Source organism: Varanus komodoensis, unplaced genomic scaffold, assembly GCF_004798865.1.
Source record: "Varanus komodoensis strain SLA01 unplaced genomic scaffold, ASM479886v1 scaffold1, whole genome shotgun sequence".
NCBI lineage: Eukaryota > Metazoa > Chordata > Lepidosauria > Squamata > Varanidae > Varanus > Varanus komodoensis.
Window position 1 is genome coordinate 138,185,912 of NW_025335268.1, and position 16,422 is coordinate 138,202,333.

At 45.0% G+C, this 16,422-nt stretch overlaps 1 protein-coding gene across 1 annotated transcript; it reads right to left on the bottom strand.

The window, feature by feature from the left end:
• Nucleotides 1-1,055: 1,055 nt before the first annotated feature.
• On the bottom strand, nucleotides 1,056-15,903 carry PHLDA3 (pleckstrin homology like domain family A member 3). Its single transcript, XM_044448063.1, has 3 exons — nucleotides 15,602-15,903; nucleotides 9,188-9,533; nucleotides 1,056-3,342 (listed from the first exon to the last, which is right to left on the bottom strand). The coding sequence occupies exons 1-3, from the start codon at nucleotides 15,620-15,622 to the stop codon at nucleotides 3,194-3,196; spliced, it is 516 nt and encodes a 171-aa protein (XP_044303998.1). The 5' UTR covers nucleotides 15,623-15,903; the 3' UTR covers nucleotides 1,056-3,193.
• Between the last annotated feature and the right edge of the window lie 519 nt (nucleotides 15,904-16,422).

Consider the following 16,422-nt stretch of genomic DNA (forward strand, 5'->3'; position numbering starts at 1 on the left):
AGGTCATTTCATGGCCCTTTTGCTCTTCTTGTTTCTCCAGTCATCCAAAGCAGGGCTAGATAGCCTATAGTCCTCCAGATACTAAATTACTATTTCCACGAGCCCTGTGACCATGGTTAATGGTGAAGCTTGATGGGGACAGTGGTTCATCAATATCTGGACAGCCACAGGTCCTCCAGCCATAGGCTAAAGCAGGGGTCGGCAACCTTAAACATTCAAAGAGCCATTTGGATCCGTTTCCCACAGAAAACACCAGGAGCCACAAAACCCTTTTGACATTTAAAATGAAGATATCAATGCATATATCATTTTTTTACCTTTATGCTATGTATAAAAACACTATAGTGTGTTGCATTTATGAAATCAATGAATGATTCTTTTATATAATCTCCATCTGTGAGCGGCTTCCCGTGCCTGACTATTTCCTGAGCGGCCACAAAACTAGCATATATAGTTGAATTTGCAGACTTGATCCACTTCTTGAAATGATTCTTGCTCAGATCAACCTTCCGCATCGCTTCCGAAATGGCTTTTGTTCTCTCATCTTCAGCCAGATATTTTTCAGCAAAGCCTGTGTGTTTATTCTGGAAATGTCTTGCAACATTCGACTTTTTGTTGTTTGCCCATTTCTCACCACATATTAAACATACTGGTAAACCAGCCTCGTCAGCAGTGAAAGCAAATGAATCTGCCCATGTACCATTAAATGCTCTGTTTTCTTCTGAAACTTTTCTTTTCTCGGATTTATCCATGGTTGGCCTACTGGGGGTCGAAAAGCTCAATAATCCCGTGCCAGCGGGTGTCGCACATTGGCGGTTGTGACGCATATTTTGAGCGACAGGGAGCCGCAGCAAAGGATGGAAGAGCCACATGCGGTTCCGGAGACGTAGGCTGCCGGCCCCCGGGCTAAGGAATGAGATTGCACTAAGCCCAATTGCAACAAGGTGCAAAATAATGAGCAGAGCTATTACATAAAGATTCTTCCATGCTGCTCCCTCTTTTCCTCCCACCAAGGTTTATAAACCATAGTTGCATGAAATGTGATGCAGGATGAGTTGGAGGCATGTACCACTCTTTTATTACCATGGTGCAGTTCCTCTTTGTCAGAACATGGGTCATTTCGACCAATATACATCTAAATATGTAGAACACATATTTTTATTACTGGCCAATCCTTTCACCACAGGCTGTCTTGATAAATGACCCCCCTTTGTGATCCCAGGTACTTTGATTCATTACGTACTGTTTTACAGCTATAGGTCCATGTTATCAACAAAAGTCAGGCAGCTACAGAGTGATGTGCTATAGAGGGGGGGCCCAGCTCTTGCATTTTAGTCTACTCAAACAGATTTGTCTGATTCTGAGGGGTAGGCAAAAAGGCAGAGGTGGGCAGATGGATTTGCTGTCTCAGACAGAGCATGAGAACCAGCCCAACTTGGGAAAAAAGGGAGACATTTCATAATGGGTAGGGGCAGAATCGAGGACGAGAGACGGCAGGCAAAGTGAGCAGACCAATTAAGAAGTGTCTGACAGTCTTGCCATCTAACCCTCAAGCAGCAGGATGGAGTCAGAATCTCCTGAAAGGGAGGGATGGAGGAGGTGATTCAGTTTAGATTCAACTCTGCACACAGGTAGATAATTCTCCCGCATTTCAAAGAGAACACTACTTTGATTCATACTGTTTTGTCATCTTCTAAGCTCTAACAAAAGGACTGTGCTTCTAAAGTCTTGTCTAAGACTGCTGGAGAGGAAACAAGGGAGAGGAAAGACCTGCCCATGACATGCACCTAACTAGGAAATTATAGTAAAGGCAGTTTTCTAATGGCAGACAAATAGGTTGTTGGTTTTCTTGAAATGTCATTAGTAAAGCATTATAGCAGTAGATTTCCCAAATAACAAATTACCTGTAAGATCCCTTCTAACTCTAGGACTTTATTATACATCAGCCCTATTCAAGCATTTTGCCTAAGCAGGAATTATCAACCTATGTATACAGCATAACACCATGTGCGTTGGTCCACTCCAACGTCCCCCATGGGCTGAGCCCAGTGTCTCTGCTCCCAACCTTCCTGTGCTGAGCAGGAATGGCAGCAGTAGGCTTCCCCAGGCATTCACTTGAATGTGAATAGAACTCACCATGAGGTCAGGAACCCTGATAAAGCATGGTTCTAGGTGGGGGATTCTTCTTTGGGGTTCCTAGGACTGCTAGTCCTGATGGACAAAGGTTTGCCAGGTCAAAGGGAATTCCCATCTTCCTGCACTGGCCCCTTCACTGTTTCCCAAAGTAAATTAATAGGGAAGGGGTCAATGGCAGTGGAGTTCACAGACAGAGGAGAGCAGATCCCTGCTCATCTTCCTTGCATGAATGCAAATAGGGATGCTCACTTTTCTGAGCATTCCTATTATAATGCTCACAACATCCCTCCCTGTGATCCTGCTAATAGCATTTAATGCATCTAATGCGATCAATTGACCAGGTTTCAGTGATGCACACTGGTGTGCACTGGTGGGACACTGGTGTGATTCACTGAGCTCTGTCCATACTCTCCTTGTTCTCTAGCTCTAAGTAGAAGGTTGTCAAGGTACAATGCTAAAAAGGCAACTTATTTAAGGGCATATCAAAACCCCCTTGATGGGCTCTTTCTTAAGGTGCTTGCATTTCTTATTCGGCTTCTGCTTCTAGTCCTGCAGACATCTTCCTGGTAGCATGTGACTTCTCAAATTAGAATGGCAGGCTCACAGTTGCTCCTTCTGGGTCACTTATTCAGTTCACCAAGGATGGCTGCTAGCTTTTAGCTCTGAAGTCATCAGGCAGTCACTGGTGTGCACAGCTTAAGTAATGAGTTTCACTCCCTTCATCCTTATGGTTCAGCTCATTACAGCACTGCCCATCTAGCACAAGCCTGCTAGAACACCAAACAACAGCTTATCCTCCTGTCAAGTGCTACATCTGTGACTTGAATGTAGCCTACAAAGTTCAGAGGTGCATCACTGTATATGAAGCTACTGAAGGCAGATGCTACAGCAGTGTGCCAGGAGATTTTGTCAGGAGCTGGCAAATGTCACAGCAAGGACAGTGCAGGAAAACAGAAGCCCATTCTAGCTATATTTGCAATCCAGTTTTTGCTGGATGTTTTGGTGTCACCTTATCTTCTATCAGGGATGCCACAGAAGATAGCTAACAGGTTCATAGTCAGTTGCAGCTGGAAATTGCCTTCTGTCCATTGGCAGTTGCATTCACAGTCATCAGCTCCTTTGCCTTCCCCATGTTGAGCTGAGGGTCTGCCTCCTTCGACCCATTCACTAGAAGCTGGCCGGTTGGGGCTGCCTCTTCTTGAAATGCTGGAAGTAAGAAAAGAACTCATCAGTTGATACAAATTGAACAGGAAACCCCAAGCTACTGCATCAATGGACAGTGATGCAAGAAAGAATACATACTGGATTGTATCTTATATTATTTATTTATTTTACGCATTATATTTATATCCCATCTTATTCCTGTAAGGAACCCAAGATGGCTTATACAATTCTCTTCCTCCCCCTTTTTATTGCAAAACAACCCTTGATGTAAGTTAGATTAAGAGTCCATGACTGGCCAAAAGTCACCCAGTGAGATTAAATCCCACCGAAATGAATGGAACTTAAATCAGACTAATTTGGGATGCAGCCCACTGAAGTAAAAATTCTGACTGGTTCATTCCAATATAAATACTGTAAAACACTTTGTCATCTGAGCAATGCTACCAGGATAACATTAGAAATATTAAGTGAAAACCATATAAAGTAAACAAAAGCTGGCTTATAAATCAGGTTCTGTCTTTTTTTTCTTGAGCAATACCTGTCTCTAAAGATACACCTCTCCCAGTTTAATTTTAAAGTGTATAGAAAGCAATTATATCAGAAATTGTACTGTGCCACAGATACAATTAAAAATAATGCTTAATTGATTGGGGTTGGTTATGGATGAGCTTAGAGAAAAGATTGCCTTGACAGACACCGGCCTTTTCACAAGGGGAGGTTTAATTACCAATGCATATACATTCAACTCTTTTCATTCTAGCAGAAAACCATATTTATGCCAGGAAGGAAGATGCATTGAGTATCACCCTTACTTCTGTTCCTGTACAAGGAAGCAGGTCTGCTAAATACTTCCCAAAAGCAAAGTGGGGCTGTCAGATCAAACAGCATGGCTCCCCATTGCTTCTTCCATAAAATATGGGCCAGCTTCTGCTGAATGTGGGAGAAATTTCTTGCAAAAGGGCCATGGTTTTATCAGAGATTTGTTGGATGGAGCAAACTATCCACAGCTCACCAGCTCACTTGTCTGGTCATGTATTGAACAATGAATGGCCAAATGTATACTCAGAGACTGATGAGGCTTTGTAGCAAACAAGTTAGAGCAGGAAACTAAACACAGACTTTGGGCAAGGAGATGCGTAAGGGATGGGACAGGGGCTGGGGAAATCACCTGCAGCCCTGACAGCAAAGCCCAGGAACAGTTTCTTCCTGTGGGAGACAGAAGTCCTGGCAGATGCCATTCTTACAATGCTTAACTGGTGTGAAAGCAGATGACAACAATGTTGTAACAAAGAAATGCACCGAACATCAAGAAAGCTGCAGGAACGATTTTTAAGCAAAAGGGGTGTGCAGGTGAGGTGTGCAGACCACAGACAAAAGAAGGAAAGGAAGCACGGGAAAATAACAGGGGAACAACACTCAGACTCTCATCTGAGTTCCCCTTCTCGACTGGGGCAATTCCACATTTAAACACACAGAACTCTGCCATGGCATCTTGTTTGCCACTTAGTGATCCATCAGGCCAGCAAACTGCATTTGAACAGAAATAGTGAGAATGTACTAAGGAGTGGAAGAGAAAACAGCCAGTGTCTGAGAATCATCTGCTTTGCCTACCTAATGGCAACGTTTATAATCATATAACAGTAGAGTTGGATGGAGCTAATAACGTCACTGGGTTAAACCCTTTGCAAAATGCAGGACTCTGCAAAATGCATTTCCCCAGCCCCTGTCCCATCCCTTACGCATCTTAAGGATGGTTTAAGTTAAACCATCCTTAACAGACAGTCATTCAGCTGCATCTTGAATGCCTCCAGCATAGAAGAACCCATGACCTCCCAAGGTCACTGGTTCTGTTGTCATACTGTTCTAATAGGACATTTTTCCTCATGGTCAGTGGGAATTTGGCTTCCTGCAACTTATTTCAAGTTCTGCACTCTGGGATGATCGGGAAAAGATTCTGGACTTCCTCTGTGTGACCTCTGCTCAAGTACTTGAAAAATGCTATCATAGCTCCCCTCAGTCTTCTCTTCTCAAAGATAAACATGCCCAGTTTTTACAGTAGGACCTCATAGGACCTTATTTCCAGTCCCCTGATCATCTCTGTTGCCCTCTTTTGCCGTTTATCTTTCCTAAATTGTGGTGCCCAGAACTGGATGCTGTAATCAAAATGAGATCTAACCAATGGTGAGTATAGGAATACTATTAATACTTCTATTACTGCAGTCGTAAACAGCATTTTCCTTTTTTTGTAGCTGGATGACACTGTTGACACATATCTAGTTTTGGATATACAGCAGTTCTAGGATCCTTCTCATCTACAGTACAGCGGTACTTTGCTCACGAATGCCTCAGTTCATGACCAAATTGGGTTGCAAACAGAAATTTCATAAAAATTTTGCTACAGGTCGTGAACTCTGCATCGGGTGACAATCACGAGTGTGCCTGCCTTCCCTGCACGGGTGTGTGTGTGTGTGTGGGGGGGGGGATGGCCACGTTTGTGCTGGGGCGAAGATGGCCATGATTGCACCCGTCCATGATTGACTCCCCCCAGAGCGCCCGTGCCCACCTCCGCCCCCCAGTGTGCCCACGATCGCGCCCCCCTCCCCCCTCCCCACACAATCGCTGGGGCGGGGGAGATGGCTGCAATTTTTTTTGTTCTTTGTCACTTTGCTTCACATTTTTGTGAGTAAAAAAAAAATAGTTGCAGAACGGATTAACCTTATTTACATTGATCCTTATGGGGAAATTTGATTTGGCTCAGGGCCAATTTGGGTCACAACCAGAGTCCTGGAACGGATTAAGTTCATGAGCCAAGGTGCCACTGTACTGTAAAGCCAAGTGCTCCACATCTTGTAACTATGAATTTGTTTTTTGTTTCCCAAAGTGCAGGACTTAGCATTTGTCCCTGTTAAATTTCCTTCTGTTGTTTTCAGTGCAGCACTCCAACCTATCAAGATCACCTTGAATTTTGTTTCTGTCTTCCAAGATATTAGTTATTCCACCCTAATTTGTGTCTTCTTAAACCAGGGTGAATTTGATTTAAATTATGATTTAAATAACTAGTAAGACTAGATTTAAATCATGATTTTCTACATAATTTGCATGTATGCCTGCCTTACCCGTAGGTAGGGGAGTTTCATCTAAATATTCCCAGACTGGGTCTCTTTTATGACCTGCTCCCATTATAGGTTTTCTCCTCCAGAGAAAGTGTAATATGATAAACCTCAGGCTTTACACAAAAAAGCCAACGATTTGTGGAATATTCTGCTCAAAAGGTTTCACTTTCATTTTTACTGTTTACCTCTCCTTCCTAACACTTAGCTTCTTGTGCAGATCTATTCCACTCCCAACAATTTTCTATTCATTGATTTTTAATTTAGCACTTAAGAAGCAAGGTGTCGATTTTGTGTGCATAGATTTGCGAAGGAACAATGGGATTAGAGTTGTTTTTCAATTCTGTATGTTTATTTTATAACATTTTTGCTGTGAAGAAGAGGCATGTGATCTCTACAGACCCAAATAAACATTTTTGTGAACTGTAAAGCCAAGTAATAATATCTACTAGACAGAAAAATAGTCCAGTAATCTTAAGAGAAACCTCTGGAAGTGCATGATCCATTGTGAATGGATTAATTGAATTTGTTTACCACCCCCCACAAAATGCCTGAATATTAAAGGATTAAAAATGAATCCTTATTTCATGATGAATAACCTTTGGACTATAATGCATCTTAAATGGAAAACTATCTTTGGATAGATTTTTTCTCAAAAAGAATTTTATTTTAAAAATCCAATTTAAATAAAAATTCAATTTAAATAAAAACTTATTTAAATGTTTAAAATCTGATTTTTTAAACATTTTTAATCATCCTCTCTGAAACCGAATAAGCATTGCCTGTACCTCCTCATCCTAACCAGTGGTATACATGTTGAAGAACAGTGGGCCTAGTTCTGAATCTTACAGTATCCCACTTGGTTCCTCTCCCCAGTTTGAGAAGATGCCAATGACATGCCTTCTTTCAGTTTGATTCTGTAATTAAGGATCCACCTAATAGTTCTTCCATCTAACCAATTTTAGCTAGCTAATCAGGATATCATGGGATACATTGTCAAACGCTTTACTGAATTCAAGCTATATTATGCACAGCATTCCCACAGTCCACTGGGGAGGTTACTTGATTTTAAAAATGAGACCATTCTCATCAAAGCAAAAAGAGATGCAGTAACTACCTCTTTTCCAAGAAGTTTTTCATCTAGCATCTTAAATACTGCAACAGCCAATAAAGAGGCTAGATAAATATGAAACTTAGTTGAACAAGACAACAAAATGGCTAGTGATGATGGAATTTTATATTTAGATCTGCCTTTTTCCTGCAAGGAAACCAAGGCAGCTTACAAAATTGCCCGCCTCTCCTGTTTATCCTCACAACAGCCCTGTATGATAGGTTAGGCTGACAGTCAGTCCCAGGCCCAGTCACCCAGTGAGCTTCATGGCTGAGTGGGGATCACGACACAGATCATCAGAGTCCCAGGCCAGTAATCTGACCACTGCACCATACCAAGCTCTCTCCAGATGTACTGGAGTTGTAGCCAATGCATCTGGAGGGCACTAGGTTGTAGAAGCCTGTGCAATGGTTTCTTCCTTCACCATTGCTTATGATGCCGTATGCTATCCTGCCTCTTAAATGCATCCCAAAGTCTTTATCCTACACCATAAAAAGAAGGATGATCAGTGAACTCTACCAGTGAAGACTGAGTGGGGACATTCAGAAACTGCAGCTTCTATCCATGCCACAGCTATCTGGTCTAACGGTAAACATCAGGGAATCAGAGCTGGCCTACATTTGATGCATCCTCCTGTTAGACTACTTTATCTGGCCATTTAAGATTGAAGGGAACCATCAGAGGGCAGTAAAATAGCTATAATTATATGTGGTCACTAAGGGGGTGCCCAGGGCCAACCCAATATATTTTGCTTTCTGAGGCAAAGAATGAGGCGGTTCCTCTTTCCCATTCCACGTAAACAAGCGGAGTGCACTGGGGCCTGAAGTTCTCTTCAACACTGATGATGGGGCAGCTTGCTCCAGCCACCCCTGGAAGCTGCAGGCTAGTTTAGGAGCAGCCTGCATGGCACACAATTCTCTCCTCCAACTCCAGGCTACCACCTCTCCGTATCTGCTGCCTGAGGCAGCTGCCTCAGTTTGCTTAATGTACGGTGCCACTGAGATTTTCTGCTCAACCAGCAACCTATTTTGAGCCTTCTCTTCTGATAGTCTTTCTGTAGCCACAGATCTTTGGCTTCACCCAGCAACACCCAAGGCACACACTTCAGAACACTTAAGGAAAGTTACTTTCCCCCTAAGACTCTCTAACTCTCTTTCCCCACATCCACAGTGGCTGCAGTTCAGAAGAGGATCCAATGCATGCTAATAGACTGATGACCACAAACGTGGCCGCAGAGAGACGATGCCTATTATATGAATGCATGAAGCTATCTTCTGTGCTATTAGACCACCTAGCTCCGTGTTCTCTGTGCCGGTTGGCAGCGGGCCCTTTCCAGTTCTGCTACCCAAGATCTGCTCAGCCGAAAATAGCCAGTATCGAACCTGCCACAGCTAAACAAACATCACTTTAACTCTCTCTGGCAGCTGTCTCTCCTTCTCCTTCTTTGGATTGGTGTAGTGGGTGCCCAGTCTGGGTCATGGGGTTTAGTATCACAATTGGGCCCGCTACTCTGGAATAAAAGCTGGGGTGGGGGAGATGTAGTGGCTGAATACAGATGCAAAGGAGGGCTACGGGCCTGCCCCACCTCGCAGACCCGCGAAGACTGGCGGCAGAGCGGGGTCTCGCGGTGCGCGCCCACGGCCGCCCGGCTCCCCACGGCGCTTACCGGCCCTGCAGCTGTGCCGGGCGCGCACCACCTGCACCGCCTGCTGGTTCTTGAAGCGCACCAGCGCCAGGGTGATGTCGGCGTTCCAGCTGGGCTCCTCCTGCGAGCAGCGGAAGTCGATCTCGGCGCCGCCGTCCGTCACCACGGTGAAGTAGATGTGCCGCTGCTTCCACTCCACGCACTCGACGGCCTTGACGTGCGCGAAGGCGAGCTCCTTGCAGCGCGTCGAGCCGCGGCCGCCGGCCTCGAAGAGGCGCAGCCCCTTCTCGCTCAGCAGGCAGCGCTTCTTCTTCCAGAGCTGCAGCAGGCCGCCGCTGCGCTTCTCCAGCACCCCTTCCCGCAGCACCTTCTCCGACGCCATGGGGCCGAGGGGCGGCGGGGAAGAGCGATGCGCGGGACGCGGGAGCCGCTGCCGCGCCGCGCGCCGCCAGCGCCGTCCTCCCGGCTTCCGCGCGGAGCGAGGGCCCTCCCAGTGCCGCGGGAGGCTGGCTGCCCTGGCCGCTGCGCTCGTGGGATGTGCCGCTACATGCCCGCCGCCGCTGCCGCTCGCACTTTCCTCTTCCCACTCGCATTCCTCTGCAGCGCAGCCAGGGCCGCGCCCCGGCGTTGCCTGCCAGACACCGCTCACGCCCAGGCGCGGGCCGACTCTGCTGGAAGCCCGAGGGGCCGGGCTGGGCCGGGCTGGGCCGGCGTGCCCGCCAGGGCGACTCGCTCCTTTGCTGACTGGTCGGGGTCGCGGCTGCTGCGCGGCAGCAGGAAACGTCCCCCTCGCGGGGCCGCGGCCGGTCCGTCGGGTCAGGCGCGCGTTTCTGGCGGTCAGTTGATGCCAGAGGCAGTGAGCGGGGCTCAGCTGCTTGGTTTTCTCACAAGGCGGGAGACACGGGCAGCAGCGCTTGAATAGGTGGGCACGTGTGAGCCCTAGTTTGAGAGCTGGCTGCCTGTTACAAGCAAATGCGTGCAATTCAAAGCCAAGGCAGTTGCAAGTTCTAAACCAGAGATGGGGAATCCGTATCTCCCCTGATGTTGCTGGTTGCATCTCCCATCATCATCCTCCACTGGCTATGCTGGCTCGGACTGGTGGGAATGACAGTCCCCTAACATCTGCAGGTCACACCTACCCCTCTAATCAAGTTACTGCAAGGAGAGAAGTTTTGCAACAGAAAACTTTTTCTGGGAGGAAAAGGGTTGCTTCACCCCAAGAGCAATCACAGGGAGAGAATCAAGCATCCCTTTTACTATCTGCACATACTGCAGTGGGAAAATTGACAGTGATCCCCACTCTGAAAAGCCGAAGGAGCAAGTCTGGGATTTGTGGCTGTTGGCTGCTGCATGTCTCAGCATTCAAGTTGTGGCCACACAGACATCCCGCCACAATTCCTCCACCGCTGGGCTTCACCTGCACACTTCATGCACTTCCCGTCTCCCTGGTTCTGTGTTAATGACTAGCAGAAGCTGCAGGCAGCTGTTGAAAACAAGGGGAGGAAGGGTGGGTGGGCAGGAATGTATAAACTATTCTGCACCAGCCAATTTCTCTCTCCCTCTTGAACACCCAGCTGTTTTCTACTTCTGCTTTTCTCTTAGCAGGAACCGTTGTTTTTTGTATTTTGTATGTATGTGGGGTGCAGAGAGGAGGAAAGCAGCTTTATTGTGTTTCTTGATTGGAAAGAAAGCTGGGGGGTAAAGTTATGTCCCTTCCCTCACCCCAACTTCCTCTGTTTCTAGTTGCATCCTCCACACACTTCTTTCACTTGTGTATGAGTGTGTTTGTGGGGAGGGAAAGAATTCTTTGAAAGGACATTTAGCTCTCTCTCCCATCCCCAACATACAGTTAGAACTGCATACTCAGTCTGATACAGGGCTAGCAGATAACAGTGATCCCATTTCTGCAGTTTTCCAGAGTTTTGTCTCACTGGAGCAAAACAAAGATGAGTGTCTCTTGACGGTTTAATAGTAGCTGTAGTAAGCTTGTGTTTTTACGTTTATAAGCCCTAGTATGCAAAATACTTTCCAAGGAAGCTTAGCTGTGAATCCTTCTAAGAGAGAAGTGGAAATGAGGAAACATGGCTTAGAGTGACACATCACCATGAAAAGCACTTTTTCAATCAACTCACTGGTAATGCCTGTGATGTGTTAATTTTGGATAGACCATGGAAGAGAAGTTAAATAAGTTGGTAGCCTGTGAGATGCCTAGGGCTGTTTGTAATGCTTTCTTGGCTGTATAGTAGAAAGGCATTTCTTTTCCAAACCCTCTGAGTACTAGGAGTTTAAGGGGAAATAACTTGTATTTTCTGGGTGTTGGTTGAGGCCTACCTTCTAAATTGTGTTGATGACTCCCCGCAGCAAAAAAGCAGCTCAAAGCTGGCGCTTTCTCTGTACTTTGCAGATTAAAAAAGCTAGGCAGTCCAGATCTGGCATGTGTAAGTTTAACAAAATGTTGAGTTTGGACGTGATTTAAGGTTTGCATGCAACAACACATCAGCCCTTTTTTCCAAATAGCAATCGCATGCTTTTTCACACTGATGTAAGTGTAGAGCAGCCTTCCCCAACCTGGGGCTCTAGATGTGTTGGACTACAACTCCCACCATCTTCAGTCAGTATAGCCACCTGCCTGGTTATGATGGGAGCTATAGTCCAACACATTTGGAAGGTACCAGGTCAGGGAAGGCTACTACAGAAGAAAGCATGCAAGCGCATTCCGAAATGGCCAGATTGAAATTTGACTAAAATTATAACCGTAATTATGAATAGTAATATTAACAGATGCTAGACTGGCAGTGCATTGCATCCATCTGGCTGTTCCTAATACTGGGTTGTATCCAGTAGTGCAATTCTATGCAGAGGATATACTAGCAAAAACCAAGATCTAAACTACATGCAAGTAAAGTTTTATTTCTTATGAACATGTGTACTGCCTTATCCATAGAAAGTCATCAAAGTGGTATGCCAGTGCTTGCTGATTTTAGGGTGACAAAGTAGTCCAAAAGCTTGTGCGATTGCTTGTGCAATGAGAAAAGAGTGCATAGCTCTGCTAGCACAATACATTCTTCTGACAATGGTGCATTGGATTTAGGCCACTGTCATTCATAGCTTAAGAATACAATCCTATGCTTGCTTAACTTGGAAGAAGGTTCCATGTATACTTATATTTCAGTACACATTGAGTATACTTGTGTTGAACTATAGAGGTCTCATGGTAGCCAGTGCTATTGCAACACCCTGAAGCATTGAAATCCTGAAGCCAGAGACAGGATACTGAGCCTAAATATGGTGCTCCCTTGTATTCCTTCAGAACGGGGGGGGGGGGGGTCTGCTATTATGTGTGAGACACTGTCTGGCCTCCCATCTGACTACATGGACACAAATCCTCTGCACATCTCTTTCAAACTGTACTGTTTACAAAGTAAAGAACTTTACAAAGTAAAAAAAGAAAGCAAAAGTAGGCTGCTGCTGAAAAAATGAGCACAAAGTAGTTTGGCAAGATAGTATGCAGAGCAAGAATTCCTCCGCTAAGTCTTAAGCATTGCTGTTTAGTTATGCTATGTTGAATTGTACCTTACTAAATTATGTAGTTCACTTAAGTAGGATGTTACAGTTCCTTTGGTGGCTGAAAGATTTGACTTAACAATTTGGTGTGCAGTTTCAGTGTAGGATGAAAGCTGGCTTACATGAGCAGTATTCTCTGTGCATACAAATGAACCTTCTGGTAGGTTTCCTTTTAGAAAATGTGATGATGCAATGAGGAAAAAAATCTGGAAGACAATTTCAGCAGAGGAAGAAGCCTGAGCTTTGTGGAACACTGCTTTGTGACAAACAGTGATGTAGGTGCATATCAAAGCTGTATAGATTGATTGTGGATGCAAGGGAAGGCTTTGTGGTTGTTGTTCTGAAGATGAGATGGTGGTAATGTGTGTTGCGGAACTGGAACTTCACTATACTGCAGCCTGAAACACAGGGGACTCAGTGGGACCTATTTATGAGCTTGCATGCATAGGAATGAATTACCCTGAGAAATTTTTATTCCTAGTTGCCTAGAGAGAGAATGGTTTTGCTAGACACCTGAGGTTTGCTGAGAATGGGGGGGGGGGGTTATGAACCATTTCCCAAAAGGACCCCCACATCCTTAACCTAGATGCTGCTATGAAATTTGTAGCCATAAATTTGTAACTATAACACATAAATGATGATCCTTCTTTTACGATGGGCTGCTTCTTTTGATTTAATATGCTTTTGTCTGTTCAGTCTGTTCTGTACAACTGACAATTTTAAAAGTAGAAATTCTCCCTGAGATTCTGCTTCATGTGCTGCCATATGTGCTCTCCTGAAGTTGCTGCATGTCTTTGGGAAGGAGATTGACTTGAAAAGGTTCTCAAGAAAGGCAAGAGCTACAAAACCTGGCAAACAGGCACATCCTGCAAATAACCAGAAGAAGCAATGGTCCCTTTAGGGCAAAAGGCAGCTGAAAAGAGAGTGAGTCAGAGCATGTGTACAAGTACTTTTGTTAGTACTAAGAGAACTGTGAATGTTAATCTTGCTGTAATGATGCTAGCCCAGAAACCAGTTCAGATAAAATCTAACTGTATAGAGTGGTATAAATTACAGTACTTACTTCTTAGACTCTCTTGTACTTTGGAATTATTATGAAGCCCATCAGCAGGTTATCTTGGATCCATCTTTGCAGTTGGGTAGAATGTAAATAGACAATTAGCTGTGTTGGGGTTTCTGCTTTGCCATCAGTTTTCATGTATCACATGACACAGCAACCAATCAGTAATAATGGCCAACAATTGGTTGTCATCTTATGTGAATCCAGTACAGGTTACCCATAGTGGTTTGTTTGTTTTTCAAAACAACCCATGATGGGACGGTTAGCAGTGGTCTCCTAGGCGCTTCTAGGCTTTTGTCACTCCAGTTTTTCCTTTATTTTTGTGAGATCATGGTAACAGACGTGACAGCATTTTCCTGATCCCCATTTGGGCAGCCTTCACCTGTCCCTTCAAACTGCCCAGCAGCATCTTGGAGAGGGCTCTTGTGTCTACCCAATATTTTAAAACCATTTTTATGCACAGTGATGTGAAAAAAAATCCAATTTGTGCAAAAATGTGCATTTGCTCAAACTCAAGTTTAGGACTGGCTTTAAGCCACGACTGGAGAAATGTCAAATGCCTATTGCCAAGGGGCAGCCAGTACCCACTGTAGGTACCCAAAATAAATACGTTTTCAGGAGACTCTGAAAAGAACACAGTATTGATGACTGCCTGACCATCAAAGTCAGGGAGTTCCATAGAAATAGAGCCACTACACTGAGCATTCTTCTCTGGGTGGACCCCAGTCAGGCCATAGCTGCATGTGGTATCACCAGGAGGATGCCATCCAGGGACCTCAGTGATAGGGCAGTTTGGTAAGGGATAAGGTGCTCTCTCAGATCTCCCAATCATAAGCTGTTGGGTGCCATTATTGCACTAGAACCAGAACTTTAAACCTGGCCTGGTAGCAAAATGGCAGCCGGTGCAGTTCCTTCAGTAAAGGAGTTGTGTGTAGGTGTGGCAACAGCCAAGCTGCTACATTTTGCACTACTTGCAGCATCTGGACCAGCCCTAAGGGCAGCCCCACACAGAGCACATTGCAGTAATTCAGTCTTGCCGTTACTAGTGACTGCACCACTGTGCCCAAGCTACACCTGTCCAAGCTACACCTGCCTGAGATGGTGAGTCAACAGAAGTAAGTACATTGCAATCACTTAGGACTCCAGGAACAGTGAGGGATCTAGTGGTACCTGCAAACTATCAAGCCAATTCCTTTTAAAGAGAGTGCAATCCAGACAGGCTCCTGGGCCCACCCACATGGCTTTTGTCTTGCCAGGATTCAGCTTCAGGTTATTGGCCCTTGTTCAGCTTAGCACTGAGTCCACACACTGATTCAGGACTTGCACAGTCTCACCTGATTCTGATATCACTGGGAATAACTACTGTGTATCATCAATGTACTGGTGGCACTTGGCTCCGAACCCCCTGACTGCTCCCAGCAGCCTCATATAGATGCTAAATGATATGAGGAACAAAATAGTACCCTGTGGAATGCCAAGCGGCAAAGAAATAGTCACCAGTGTTGTTTTCTGAAAATGACTGTGCGGGTAAGACAGGAATGTTCAATGCCCATATCTTGGAGTTGATCCAGGAGATTACCATAGCTGATGGTATCAAAGATGATGAACAATCAAGCAGAATTAACTGGGTTGCACTCTTGTGTTCTTCTCCTGGTACTCTATCAGGGCCACCTGATGGATGGATTTGGTTCCATAACCAGATCAAAACCCAGGCTGGACTGGGACTAGGTAATCAGTATTGTTGAAGAGTGCTTGCAGTTGCTTCACCAGGTCCCTCTCAAGTGCCTTCCTGAGAAAGGGGCATTTATGACTGGGCAGCAGCTGTCCAACATCACTATGTCCAAAGTGGAGGCACTACTGCCCACTTAAGGGCACTGGGAACTTCACATTTGGAGATGCATTTGCCACTCCCCGGGCCCAGATAAGGCACTTCTTTATGACTCTATGCTGAGTCACTTACTTTAAAAAAGTTTATAGTACTAGCCAAGGCCATGGCATACTCACTCACTTAAACCACTATACAGTATTGCTCTGATCTATAGTTTACATAGCAACTGCTTTGTCCAAAATGAACGAACTGGTGGCGTCCCAGGGAATAGCTGTACAGAGCCACCTGGTGAGAACTGTGTGGAATTGTCCCAAAGTAATCAAAGCTCTTCTGTTCCTTTTTTCTAGCTGGAGTCCCCTGGAAGCAGCAGCTTCTTTGAAGGCACATCGCTATGTATTTAGAAGATAAAAAGTCTTACAATTTCTGAGATTCCCCATCCATCCATGCTGGCTGGAAAATACTGAGATTTGTAGAATTTTTCCTAAGTATGCATAGGATTATTCTCTAGTTCCTCTACCAGTACAATCTCTGCTGCTATTTTAAATTGTTGTTGTTGTGCCCCAAGGTGGCTCACAAATGCAACTTAATAGCTCATCATGATTTAAAAAAATGAACAAAACAGAGCAACCTAAAATGCCCCATAAAATGAATTTAAAACCAAGGCTCATTCCTAAGGACAATGGTTTTGCACATTAATTCCCAGGATTTTATTCGCCACTATAAACTGGAATCTTAACATGCAGCAGTGGTGAGGAATATGTAGGCTTCCAAATGTCACTGGACTGCAGTTTTCATCAGTCCTAG